This window comes from Sparus aurata, chromosome 10, assembly GCF_900880675.1.
Source record: "Sparus aurata chromosome 10, fSpaAur1.1, whole genome shotgun sequence".
Classification (NCBI taxonomy): domain Eukaryota; kingdom Metazoa; phylum Chordata; class Actinopteri; order Spariformes; family Sparidae; genus Sparus; species Sparus aurata.
In genome coordinates, this window is record NC_044196.1 from 25,771,228 (window position 1) to 25,786,016 (window position 14,789).

The following is a 14,789-nucleotide window of genomic DNA, read 5'->3' on the forward strand; positions in this document are numbered from 1 at the left end:
CAGGGGAGCCGCAGACTGATGACTCTGAGCAGCTGGAGAATTATAATATCTTTCTCGCCTTTCCCCTGATGATCTGAATAAATCGCTAAATTTGTTGCTAGTCGCTTTTTAGAAATAAAGTCGCTAAGAGGGTCTGAAAAGTCGCTAAACTAGCTAGAAAGTCGGCAAGTTGTGTGTGTGTCTCAGTCTCCGTCTCCCTCACTCCCGCCCTCGTATGTTTGTCATTGGTTGGCTTCAGCTGTCGATTCACAGCAAGCACAAAATAAGCTTTGTGGTTGGCTGGCCTTAGCGGTGCATTCAAGGGCAATCGTAAAAAGGATGTTTGTTGTGACTGCCAGAACTGTACGTGCAGGGCGAGCGGGGTAATCTATATCGTTTCTATCGTTGCTTTTTCGATATGAATATCTTGAATGTTCATATCTAGATATAGATACGATAACGATATATCGTTCAGCCCTATCTCAGTGGAGGCGTGATTCGTGATTTGTAGTTGAAGGGAAACAGAATCTGTGACTCATGGGGAAGATTCGCGCACTTGTACTTACCGATTTGTGTTTGTGTTTTAAAAGAACACACGTATTTTCGTGGGAAATTATTATATACAAATTTTGTCCACAAGTTCATATTGTCTGTTCATTGTTTCCCCTAGGTTTTTTTGTTGGCGGGGTGGTATCCGCGCGGGGGGGGGGGGGGGTCTCGTCTGGCTGAAAATGTTTTACATTGAAAATTTACATTCAGCAACTCCTCAAATCTCAAGGTAATGAATAGAACAATTTAATTCAATTGAAACACAACAGAACAACATTAACAAAACAGACAGCTGTCCTGTCCACAGCAGGACAGGTTAGGTAGGGACTGGGATTTTTTGTGAGTCCGGCAGATCCTACAGAACATTCCTGAATTAAAAAATAAAACTTATATATATATATATATATATATATATATATATATATATATATATATATATATATATATATATATATATATATATTTAAAAATTTAGCCATCAATACAAGGCCAGCTGACTTGCTATCTTGCAAGGATCATACAAGCTGGCTTACATAACATAATAATAACAGCTGTTTAAAGTTTTGTTCCGATGAATTCGGCGCTACCCAAGCCAGCCGTAGTAAGTAACGCACTTCTGTTCATTTTCACAAAAAAAAAAAAACACCCGTTGTCCTTTAATTATAAAGAAAACCATAAGGATAGAATTTGCACTTTTATTTTATAAACAGGAAGCGAACCTCCCCTCGCTATGGCTAACTTGAAACCGCCGTAACTCTGTTTTAAATTCCGCCCGTAACATCAGGTTTTAAAGCTTTTTCGTGTGAGAAAGTAGCCGTTTAGTTCCCCGTTGTGCTGCCAGTTTATCCTAATAACGCTTGTTTGCACATTTGCTCCGACGTGGTGGGAGAAATCCAGACCAGCCGCACCTGTAGCGGAGCGGCGGAGCAGCCCAGCCCGGGTCTGCTGAGGTGATCTGTGGTCAAAATTCACCGTTATATCGGTAGAAGAACATGAGCCGATTAATTTACCTGCAGCTTTTTGGAGATTAAACACGTCTGGATAGCTTCATTTCGGAAGATAAATGTAGGTCTCATAGATGAAAATAAACATCTGTGGCAGCTACGTTAGCTTATTTGAATGAAAAGTGTAAAATGTAAATAGCATCCGACAGTGTGCAGAGAAACAGACAACAAGCGCGGGTTGGCGCCTAGTTTTTCACGTTTTTCAAGGGGGGCGGGGGCCCTGCGTTGGCGGGGCGGGCCGCCCCTCCAACAGAATGGTAGGGGAAACACTGCTGATACAGGTGCACAAATTTGTTTTGCACCAAATATACTACAACAAATGGAGCATAAATGTGAGTGTGTCAGTTTTTTAATCTGTGACTTGTAAAATAGGATTTGTGCACCTGTAATTAAGAATTTGTGAATGTGTAAGTGTTGTGTTGTATTAGTGGACAGAAACAATTCTACAAGTATACAATTTATAAAGTATGTGACTACACATTTACTGATACACATACATAATCACTGTACACAACTACAAAATCCACTGTTACAGGTGCTCAAACCTTTTGCACCAATAATACCTTCATAAGAGCGTCATTGTGCACCTAGTTTGTATCATGTACACCATATACGAAATGTACAAAGATGTAGCTTCGTCTCGCTCTTCGTACGCCATCTTTCTTGAAAGCCGAGGCAGCTGGTGATGTAAAGAGGTCAGCCGGAGGTAACTCTGTTACCACTAGTTGAAATGGGTACAGCGCCACCTAGCGTACCGGGGTATGGCATGCTCCGGCCCAATAATCCGATTTTCTCACCGGCATGTATACTTGGATAATTGCAGTTGTCTGATTGAGTAGCATAGTCGAACTATGGCTGTAATCCAACTAAACTGTGCATGTAAACGCACTGTGTGTTGGAGACAAACACAGCTTTCACTAGCTGTTAGCCATTAGCTACATGGTAGTCATTCAGCCATTCAGCGCCTACAGGCCCTCCGACCACCACCTCAAACATACAGCAGTCATACACATTCACACGAGGCAAGTGGGTGAAGTGTCTTGCCCAAGGACACAACGACCATGACCCAACTGGCCGGACGGGAATCGAACCCGCTCTACCACCTGAGCCACAGTCGCCCCAAAACAGCAATACAAAATAATGCATAAAAGACAGGCCTGTTAAATAGACCAAGCTATTGGCTTTTATTCCTGAAAAAAAACATACAGGTATTTATTCCAACTATTCCTAACACCGGCAGTAAAGGTGTGTGTTTGTTTGTGTGCGCACCCGTGCGTGAGGGAGAGTGAGAGACGTTATCTTCTTTTTTAAGTGGGAAATAATCTAAAACTTTGGACATTCATTGACTTTTATGGACGGCTTCTTGGCTCTCCGCCATCGTGCTAACTCAATTCTGAACGTAGTGGTGTGTGTCCACAAGAACAGTCCGTGTGGAAAAATTATCCCTGAGCTAAGCGGGCCACATAACTCAGGTGATAGGAATTAAATGAAGCCTCGAGGCAGAGATTTTGCTTCGACTATTTTTTGTAACTGAATTATTCCAGTTACTCAAGTAATCGTTGCAGCTCTAGAACAGACTAACACTATTCAGACACACTAACAGTTCTGAAACGTCCTGCTGCAGCCACAGAGTCTGTACTTCTTCAGGAGCCTCTCCTCCTGTGTCCGATTCTGGGTCAAACTGGTTCAGTTGAACGAAAGCATCTCCGCGAGCCATAGTGATACATATACACATAACATTAGCGCATGCTACCGCTAGCGTAAGAGGCAATGTCTTCCTGAGAGTGACATGTAGCAGGCAAGGCTCTCCAAGTAGGCGTTCACAGACGGAGCTCAATAGCATTTAAAGGTGCAGTCACAGAAACAGCCTGCTCTCAGTAGAGCTCACTTGAGCGACTTTTAGACAGCTGAAATTCAGGACCACGGATGGGTTTTGGGCAATGCATATCGAATACAGAGTTGTTGGACCTCTGACAGCTGTGTGAAATTGATGAAAAACAGCATAATATGGGACCTTTAAGCAGAAGCAAGGGTCACATTCAGGGTGAGCTGTAATACGCAAGAGTGGTGGGAGGGGTGAGAGGGACATATTGGCTAAGCAAGTTTGGAAAGCTACTTTGAGTAATGCCTACTTCTATAAGACATCCAACAAAGAGTCTGTGATGAGGGGAAATACAGAATAGATAAACATTGCACTGATCTACAATGCTCGTTATTTTTTGTTTTACACTCATAGCAACATAACATTTGGCATATAATGTATTGTAATGATATTTTTTAACAAGAGTGACACATGAAGGAGAATGTCTTCTCTCGCGATGATGCAATATATATATATAAAAAAAAGTGTAATAATTTTTGCTTTAAACTGTTAATCAAGAACAATCACATTTCAACATTAGTGGCAACACTATGTGTTGAACTTTGAAATGTTGAACTTTAACGCCTCATTAAAATGGACTACAAAAACATTTGATTAATGGTTTACACACTGTGAGGTAGTTGTAAGCAGATACATGGACATTTGCATGATTAGGAGTACAAGTTTTTGACAAATACATTAATAAGTTGCATACAACTACAATTTAGTGTGTCATGCCACTTATTAAATGTTTATACACTAGATATGTAAAAATACTACAATCTCACAGTATTTTATCATCACGATAAATAGTCTACATATAAATAATATCTATCACAATGGGAATGGTTGTGGAATGGGAGGACAGGAGAAAACACACTCTGCTACAGGTCCCACCACTCTCCACCCCGTTGTTGTCCAGCAGACTACTAGCGCTTCAAAAATCTCTGCCATCATAACTGACATGCTTTTATTTCATAACTGTGTGTTGAGAATAATCGTAATCGACGACAAGAATTCGTCGACATGAATAATTTGTGTCGACCCACATAGGAAGTGGTAGTACCCACGGAGGCTGAGAATAGCCCCTCTCACACAGAGACGCTACATTAACGCCGCAGCGGCGGTTCGTCAATTCTCCGTCGTTGGTCATTCACACAGAGCGAAGCACCGCTGGAATAAAGACAAACCGCCATGTAATTCACACAGAAAGCCACGCAGCCGCTCATGATGATGACGTTGGGGTGTTTCCCATGTGTCCCCGGTGTCAATCTAAACCCGCGGACCGTTTATAATGTGTAGTGATTGAGAACCTGGCCCCCTAAACATCCTGGAAGGTGAAAGAGTTACGTTTTTCGTGCTAAATTACATTATTACATAATCGTTATCAGTAAACAGGTCGCTGCGTGACTGTCACTTGCGGGGACGGAGGCTGTTTTCTGGGGGAAAGTTCACTGAATTCTCGGTCAGGAGGGCTGACCATCGTGGTGATTTCTATCAACACAACCACTTGAGTGAGTTAAAGGTTTTTGCCGGTGACAGACGCTGTTTTTCGGGCAGAAATGTGACGAAGAGTTGGTAGGACAGGCGGGAGGACAGACGCTGCTCCGCCTACAACTGCGTTTTTTTTTTCTCATATAAGTTACCAACGACAGTTACAGTTACTATGTTACTTTTGTTTGGTCATGTAACATTAAATTAATCGTTAGATTAGTCGACTAATGGAAAAAATAATCGCTAGATTAATCGTTTGAAAAATAATCGTTTGGGACAGCTCTAAATATTTTCAGGTTGTGTTTTGTAAAAGCAAACAAACACTCAGCAGCAGAGCTGATACATTAGATTGTGAGCCATAGTTTCCCTGCCAGTAAACACACTGTCACTTTGGCTGTCACAGCTGCAGTATCTTTGGGCTTGTTACGGGAAGCAGACCAGCAAGGTGGTGGAGCAGTGTCAGCCAGCCTGACCTTCTTTCAGCTGGCGAGAGTTTTGCTTTAACACTCTTGCAGCAAAGACCGGCTCTGGAGGATGAGTGACAGCAACAGGAGCAGCAAAAAACTGGGAAAGAGGCCGAAGAGGTCAGTGTGAAGAAGACGGAGAGTTACTACAGTTCAAACACTACTGAACCACTACCAGAGCTACTGTGTGAGTTAACAGTTTAAAGCAAAACTCTCACCAAAAAGCAACCTAGGGTCTTTTTGTGAATGTACCCGAGTCAAACTTTCGTTTAAAAGCACAACTACGACGAAAGCGCCATTTTTAAGATTGACTGTATTTTTGTTTTCGGGTCAAAACCATTTTCACTGGGAGTGCTAGGGAACTACTATGATAGCATCAAAATCGCTATTTTTAAAACACAAAAAAAGGTTCAACACAACATGAAACTTAGCTCGTCGTATCACCAGGGTCTCTATACATAAACTTGAGCATTGAGAACATTGTTTCTGTACACAGAGTTTACTAAAAAGAAAGTTTTTGAACAACTCACTTTACTTGTATTTTACACTCTGCCATCTTGCCAGTCGAGAAGTGTCGATCTCCGAATGCCACCTTTTGGTGATTATCTGATTAATCGAGTAAGTCTTTTTCTTTTTCAAGCTAGATTAAGAAGTGTTTTTTGCCACCTCCTTGTGTTTTAGAGTGATAGTTAGGCCATCCTATTTTCCTCTCCATAGGAGTTACAGACACTGGTGTTCTTGTCTTCTCCTTGTTTTGTGTTTCTATTTGTGTTGTTCAGAGGTTCCTTAGTTGTTGCAGATCCAGAGGCTTTCCTTTCCCCCTCCCCTTCATCAGTCTGTGATTTATCTCCATAGCCCTCAATTCCTCTGCCCTCCTTTTGCCTCAATTTTTATATTGTAATGGCTGATTGTCTCCAGTTGAAAGTCCTGAGTCTCAATGCAAGGGGTTTAAATAATCCAGTGAAAAGAGTTGCTATTTTAGACTTCCTTCGTAAACAAGGAGCCCATATTGCTACAAGAAACTCATATTGTCAGACGTGTTGTGAATCGTTTATCAAAACAGATTTTTCCAGATACTTGCTCATTCTTCTGCCACTAATAAAACCAAAGGAGTAGCAATTATTTGCCATTGTAATTTGCGCTTTAAATTGCTGGATACGTGGTCTGACAATAAAGGCAGATTAGCTTTCACCAAAATTTACATAGAAAATACAGACATTGCACTTGTATCGCTCTATGCTCCTAATGTCTTTGTCTCATATTTCTATGAACAGATAACTAAAATTCTGTTAGACCTCTCAGACTTTAAGTTCATCATAGGTGCTGATTTCAACGCTGTAGTGGGCCACTCTCTTGATAGATCTGGACGATCTGAAAACAAAAAACAAAAACAGCTCTGAAGCTTTATGCTCTTGGTCAAATTGGTGTGGTGGATTTGTGGTGTATGGTAAATTGGTGTGGTGGATTTGTGGCTTATGGTAAATCCTGCCTCCAGAGATTTTACTCATCTATCAGCAAGGCACAATTCCTTTTCACAAATTGACTTATTTTTGCCTGGTGTGTTTTAGGCACGTTTCCAATTACCCAGAATGACAGATGATGGTTCCCAAAGTTTAAATGCCCCTATTACTTTAGTGGCGCTTAAAGCAGCAGTTGTTGATATGCACAGGGGTAAATCACCTGGTCTGGCTGGGATCCCCCCAGAATTTTACACAGCTTCCTGGCATAGTCTGGGCCCCTTATTTCTTGACATGATACGCGTCCCTAAAGAAAGGCTCCTTTTCCAGAGATATGAATATAGTTATCATTTCACTGTTACTAAAAAAAAAAAAAGATCCTTCTGAATGTGCCAATTAAACCTTTATCCCTTTTAAATGCTGATTAAAATGTATGCTATGCTCCTTGCACGTAGGCTCCAACCTTTAATGACAAAAAATATTAATTGTGACCAAACAGGATTCATTAGATCCAGGCAGCCATCAGATAATGTGAGGTGATTGGTATATCACACACAGGGCCTCCTCATTACCACCGCCTTCAGCTGTCTTCTCATTAGATGCTATGAAAGCATTTGACCGTTTGGAGTGGCAGTATCTCTGTTCAGTACTGGAGGTTTTTGAGTTGGGGCCTCATTTCATACATATGATTAGAGTTTTATATAACAATCCAACAGCTATGGTACTGATAGGTAGAACTTGTTCCTCCTTGTTTAACATTGCAAGGAGTTGCCCTTTAAGTCCACTTCTGTTTGCACTCTCTCTGGAGCCTCTGGCTCAGACAACCCAAATGGCCAAAGGTATCAATCCAATAATATGATGATATCCTCTTGTATTTAGGTAACGCTCAGCAGTCCCCACCTAATGTTCTGTCTATTTTCCAATGTTTCAGTGATATATCTAGGTACAGAATAAATTGGACAAAGTCAGCTTTCTTATCTCTGCCTTGTCAATGCCTAACCTTCAGCTATATCACTGGGCCTTCACTCTGCGCCCTTTGATCAGCTGGTTCAACAATAGAATCGAGACTTCATGGCGTGCACTGGAAAAGAATATGGTTCTTCCATTGAAACTGAATGAAATCTTATTCTCTAATATTCCCATAAGAAAATCTCCACTTTGGGCCCACTGTGTCTCACTTACTAGCAGTCTTGACGGTGGCAGAAAAAAAAGTGTGGAATTGGACCCCTTATTCACCCATCTATTATAATTATCGTTTGTTGATTGGTAAATCTGCAATTAAGTTTGGTAAATGTCGCCAGCGGTAAAACAAGGGGATTCATTGGTGACAGGGGCCTATACTCCTTTGAAGAACCAACATTCCATGAAAAACATATGGGGTACCATGGCAAGGTCCACTGGAGGAGCACTCTTTGATCAAGGTTTTGTGTCAGGCCTGGGAATCAAGAAAAACTGTGTCTAAATTGTATCGCTATTTCCTGGAAAATTCATACGTTTCTCTGCCAGTGGATGCATCTTGGCAGGAAGATGACCTGACCTGACCTGAACCCTGACTTCAGCTGGGATGGTGTCTGGGATACAGTCATCCAGAAATCCCGACCACCAACAGATCCACTTAAATTTCCTTCACCGAACATATATGACTCCTTGTAAACTTTACAGTATGAAACTTAAAGATAACCCAAACTGTACACTATGTCTATCTAGGCACAGTAGGTATGTTTTTCCATGTGATTTGAGAATGCCCAGGTGTTGCTAATTTTTGGAAAATGGTAGAGGGAGAATTGTCCTTGTTAATGTCCATCCCTGTACCACTGTCCCCATCTGTTTTTATTTCAAATGATGTCTGTCAGCTGAAACTTCAAAAATCCCAAAAGCGTGTTTCTGGCTGGCCGGACAGCAGCTAAAAAGTTAGTTGCAACTGGGTGGAAACCTCTTCATACACTAACTCGACGACAGTGGCTTCTTTTTCATTGATGTTGCGCATCTGGAACTGTCTACAGCACGCATCCATGGGGCAAAGTAGGAAGTGATAATGCGCTGGGCTCAGACAGTGGCGGATCTCAAAGGCCTTTTGGTATGAGGCCCCCCCCCAGGTCGTGTTTCTTTCTTTGGTTAATGTTCCCTGTTGAGTTTCATATTATGTCCTTTACAAATTATTAATGGCACCTAACAGTTTGCCAAATTTAGCTAGGTTGTAAGACTTTCAACATTAGTAGCACTTTATTTCTTTGCTTAGATAACATTTGGCCTGATGCATTTACCCATTACTTGTATTAATTTCTATGTTTATTTATCTTATTTTTATTTGTTATGATAAATATTTTGTTTTTATTTACTTATTTATTTATTTTTTCCATTTATGTTTTATTTGCCGCTTCATTCAGTATCCCTTACTGCAACTACTTGTTTGTATGTAGACCTATATGAGTATGTATATACTCCTTCTGGTAAATGTTAAATGTTTATTCATTTTCTTGTGGTAAATGTTGAATGTACTTTTAATTTACTTCATGTGCGTACTTTGTAGAGGCTGGTTATCCTTCCTATATTCTGCTGTGTTGTTTAGTGTTTTAACATTTTTGACTGCTACTATGCTGTTGAATGTATAAAGATGCCTTTCAAATTCTAACAAAACATTTGATTACATGAATAATGACTGATTTCTAATTCAATTCAGGTCAAAAAAACATCTAAATGCCTCTGCTAATTATGAGTTATCCTCTAAAAATACTTTTATTTTGAACCATATCTGAACTTACTTGTTGAATAAGCTTGCTAGAGGTCCCAGTTTCTTCTGCCTGCCATCCTCTTGCTGTTGCGTGACTCCTGACCCCAGATTAGGTCTTAAAGGACTCCATAAATCTCTGGGGTCTCCCGGTGTCGATGATAGCGTCACGTCTGAGAAGTGAGCGTTGCCACTGTCATCCGTCTCTAAAGTAACAATGGCACTGGAGTCTGAGGTGACAATGAAATCCAAAATGTCTTCATTGGAGACCGACAGCTCAGTGCTCATACTGGATACGCTGCACACAGAGATATCATCGCTGCGGTTCAAGACTCCACCTCCGATGCTCACCCCTGATAATCTGAGGGTGGGGCTGAAGAGGCGGATGGAGTCATACTCGCTGCGGGGAAAGGTGGAAGATTTACGGAAGGAACTGCCATCAGAGGGATCATCATCTAAGGGTAAAGTAGCAGGAGAGTCGTGACTGGAGTCCAGGATGAGGCCTCCATTATCCGTGCCTTTTTGGCTGTGGCGGATGGGCTCTGGAGGGTTGATCTCCAGAGTTGGGATTCCAGAGTCCTGGGAAGACAAGCTGTGGCAGTCCTGGTTCATTTCTGAGTAGCTTTTCTGAGGGCTGCTGTAGTAGATGGGAGTAGAGGAGCAAGATGGCTTGTAACTGGGTAGGACACATTCACTGTGCAGGGTCATGCTGGGCTCGTGGTGGTGGTGGTTGATATGATCTTGAAGATCAGTAGCAGTCGGGTCTTTTTCTACACAGGCGTTTTCCACCATGGTTCCACCAGACACACCTTCAAATAAATAGCAGATGAGATTAGTATTGACCAGTATTTAATTAACTAAAAGAAATTAAATTGTTTTAAAAGTGGAACTTAAGACAAGTAAAAGTGAACAATTCCTGCTGGTGCTTATGTAACCTGAGCTCATAGGGAGAGCAACCTTTTCACCCATCAAGGCCCCTAAACTGTAGACTGACCTGCTACAAGGAAATGAACTTAGCCATCTACTGATTTATAGGGTTCTGTCATCGGCTTTTTGCTTGTCTTGCAATTTTTTTTTTTTTTTTATTAAAAGGTACCATGTGGAGTTTTAACCACTTTAGGCATTATGAAGTGATGGTTTTATTAATTAGACTTTATTGGTGTCGCATCTTTCATACAGGTAAGTGCAATTCAGAGTGCTTTTCAGATGACTGACGATCTCATAATAAGACAAATGCAACAAAATAATTTGAAAAATGAAAATAAAACCTATAGATTTTAAATTGTAATAGCTAAAATAAATATTAGGAAAAAATATTAAAATGACATAAATTGGTTTTAAAAAAACATAAATACAGTTCAACAGCGGGACTACAGAGGTCAGTTTTATAATTAAAAAACAGCAACACCTTGAGCTGCACTTATGAGACAGAATGTTCCCAACGGCTCAGAGCATGAAAACAAAGATTCTGTTCTGTACTTCAGAACAACTAAAAGAAGTACCAGAGGACGTGAAGGCTTTCTTTTTACATAAATTGAAAGTTTTCGAAATATTGTCTTAAATTGACATCTCAGGTGTTTTTTTCAACATATCAGTTACATCAGATGCCTTATTCTGTATCCTGGTGAGAAAAACAGATCTATCTAATGCATGTATTTTGTGGTACCTTACTGTGATTTCATGTCTCTGTAATTATCTTCCAGTGACATAGTTCTTATTTTAGCTTGTGTCATTGTTACTGTATGTATGTATATTGTATGCTATATATTGTACAATAGGAATATATTTAATTGTTGTCACTATATTAGAATTTCCAACTTTGATACAATACCTGAAAAATATCAACATGAAAAAAAATTAAGTATTGAAAATGGTTCAAATATTTAAAGAATCAAAGTGAATATCTTTGGGCTATGGACTGTTGGGGACTGTTGAGGAAAAGAGATTTGAAGACATCACTTTGGACTCTGGGAAACTGTATAAAGGCTAATAACCAACGAAGCAAAGTTGGACCAGGAGGGTTCACCATCTGGCAGTTAGTTTGCAGTTGTAAGTAATTGTTGATTTGTTTGTTAATGTGATGCGCACCAAGGAATCACAATATAAAGTGCACCTGCATTATTGTGTAATATTAAGGGATCCTCTGAGCTACATTTCAAATTATCTTGTGCACACATGCGATATATTCCTAAACAAATAAGTGCTTAATCATGTCTCCACAAACAAATTGCAATTACTGAGTAATACGTGCACAATGCAGAAAAAGGGCTCAAAGGGTGGTCTGTAGCAGGAGCACAGAGATCCCAGGGCCACCTTAGATGCTTAGTTTCAGCCCAGAGTTTGCACAATTGCCTGTTTTGCACAACGCATGTGATCTTGTTTATGACAACGGCAGTTCTTCTTAATACAATATTAATAAAGGTGCCTTCTAATTAAACAGGGCACCAGATAAGATGGATGTGGAAGCTTTGTGAAGTGAAAACTAATCCCACAGTAACCAGACTGTAACTGGAGTCTGCACTGTAATGTGAACAGGGCCCCAGTTGGGCTACATCATGATTTAACACCAGCAGGGAAGCTAAGCTAAAGCAAGAGTGTCTGGGCTCTCAGGCTACATTAGTAGAGCTCATGACTCCCATGCACAGAGACACACTGGCTGGTAGAATTTTGATGAATCTTTGCTGCTTCAGATACATTTGGCAACTTACAATACATGCACTACAATGTTCTATGTAGTATGTATGTATAAAAGACATGTCGAATAAGGTAAAATAAATAAGCAGTTAAAATAGGAGGACAAAATAAATACACTCTGGAGGTGAAATCTGAACACAGAGCCTAATGCCCACAAAGCCAGATTCTTAGCCAAGCTCTAAACCCTGACCTGCAGGTTGTCATGTGAGGCTGGTAGACTTTGTCCCAAAACACTGCAACAGGTTGTTCCTGTGCCACTGTGGAAATAATCTACAACCAGAGGTCACCAATAAATGTCAAAAAAGAAAGAAAGTTTAATTTAAGTCAGAAGGATCTTGTCTGATATGCATTATACACATGGAAATGCAATGTTACTCATCAGGTTTTGCCAACCAAGCATGAAAACACATTAGCAGTCAACTGTAAGCCACACCAGCATAAACATGCATGCTTTTGTTTTTATTGTCATGATGACTGCCAAGTTTGCTGCGATTACCTAATTAACTGTCCCACCCATTTTAGTAACACACACACACAGTTTGTTCTGTAAGTCATGATACTGTTATGAATAGGCAGACATCATGAGGAAATGCAACATCACGTTCATATTTGGTAAGAGAACATCACAGATTGTGCAATTTGAGTTAAAGCGCTTTACACTTCCTCAGCCAATGCGTGTAACACATACAGTACAGGTTTGATTTTAACTAATCAAACATTTAATTTCATGACATTTTCATTGTTTGGAACAAGTTTCAAGCCACTGTCCTACAAGTACATCTGGTGGGATGGTGATGAACAATGAACCAGTCCCAGCAGAAAAAAGTTCCAAATTGAAGACCGGGTTCAACAATTCACAAAGATTGTGAATCATGGTTGATCAACTCTTGGGTTAAATGTACTACTATCTTAGCAAGTGCCTCTTGATACTTTAAATGTATGCCGAATAAGGACAGTGGTCTGGCAGACCTAAAGCCTGGGTTTACACAAGTCACAAAATGAAATTGTACTGTTTGGTTTAAATGTAAGTTTTATTTTAGCTTTAGCATATTAAATATATGCCGAATTGAAGACTGGCTTTGAATAATTCCAAAAATGCTCGTTTCGTGTTTTAATGGAAGTAGAAATTTACAATATCCGATGCTGAATTTGACTTCCAACATTTTTGAAGGCTGTATGGCGTGACCTCTGATGTTCAATGGAGAGCAGTACAGAGTTTAAGTTGTATGTGTGTCAAACATGGTATATACATAAGAGACCTGTGACAGCACATCCTAGTCACCTACCGCAGCGGCTGTCCCTCCGATCCTGGGTAGCGAGCGTCGTGTTCGCCATTCAGCCGATTGATGCTACAGGTGGGTGGCAGGTAACCGCCGGCCGGGGCGGTCCATGATGATGCTGTGACTACTGCTTTACCACCATCACTTGTCTTCTCAGCGCAGCTTGGTGTACAAAAACAGCACCAGTATGAGGTCAATTATCGGGACAAACGTGAATTCACCTCTTCATGAAAACTAAAGGGCCCCCGTAAACAGAAACAACACGTCAAACCGGACTTGCTTGCCAGGAGTGCACTTGCTGCGGACGCCAACTTACTGCTTTTACCAGCGCTTCCTCAAGTACAACCAAATGAAAGTTTTAAAAGCGATAGACATGTTTCGCTCTCACAGCATCACTGCTAGAGAGAAAACACTTCTACGGTGTTTAGCTAATTACATTAGCAACGAAATTTACAAGTTTATCCGGTGTTGTTATCATTTCGTACCTGTCTCGAAGCTTCCGCCGCCATTTTAAAACAAAGTTGTACCGTGAGTGCAGCGCAATCGAGTCAAGAATGTTCAGCGTCGATGGATTCACCTGTCTGGACATGAAGGCATTAATAATCGACTTCGCAACCTGAGCGCCTACAGTCTGACAACATAGACGTTTTTGGTTACGGTTACCCCGTACACTACAGTTGTTCCATAAGATTTTAAATTACTGTTGGTAAGGTTAAAAATTACTGTACTGTTAATATTGTATTGTTTAATTGTATAATATCGAGTGGTCCAAAATTATGCTCGGCACAGATATAAGGAGTGCTCTTTATAAATGTATTTATTTTTTTTAAATTGAGCACCTGGAACATGTGTGACAAAAACCCATATTCCGGAAGCTGACGCATCTTTAGAGCGGTTAAATGTGTCTTATGGGTGACTGGCAAACACAAAATAATAAAGTATAAAATAATTTCACTTGAACGACTTGTGTTTTTGCAAACTAGTGTTTCCTAACTCAAAAATGACCTCCCATGCTCATATCATGAAAAAGGTAATAATATAGCCATCAAAGTGATAAAAAGTAATTGGGTGATACATTCAGATGAAACAAGATAAAGAAAGACAGTAAAAAAATTAAAATAACTACTTTCTAATGTAAATGAGAATGTTAACAAGCTAATATATATCACGTGGTTCATGTACATAGAGTATATGATATACACATAATATAAGTAAATATAAATAAGAATGCCACGTGTATTTATAAACAATAATCAGGCAACACATACATATTAATTTG

General features: G+C 40.2%; 1 protein-coding gene across 1 annotated transcript in view; it reads right to left on the reverse strand.

Moving 5' to 3' along the window:
- The window catches only part of tbc1d14 (TBC1 domain family, member 14), a 121,849-nt gene extending 107,734 nt beyond the window's left edge, over positions 1 to 14,115 (reverse strand). Inside the window, exons 1-3 of the mRNA XM_030430666.1 lie at positions 13,996 to 14,115; positions 13,517 to 13,672; positions 9,571 to 10,345 (exon numbers count right to left, since the gene is read on the reverse strand). Coding sequence (XP_030286526.1) covers positions 9,571 to 10,345; positions 13,517 to 13,565 — 824 coding nt within the window. The 5' untranslated portion in view covers positions 13,566 to 13,672; positions 13,996 to 14,115. The remainder of the gene's footprint in view (positions 1 to 9,570; positions 10,346 to 13,516; positions 13,673 to 13,995) is intronic.
- Between the last annotated feature and the right edge of the window lie 674 nt (positions 14,116 to 14,789).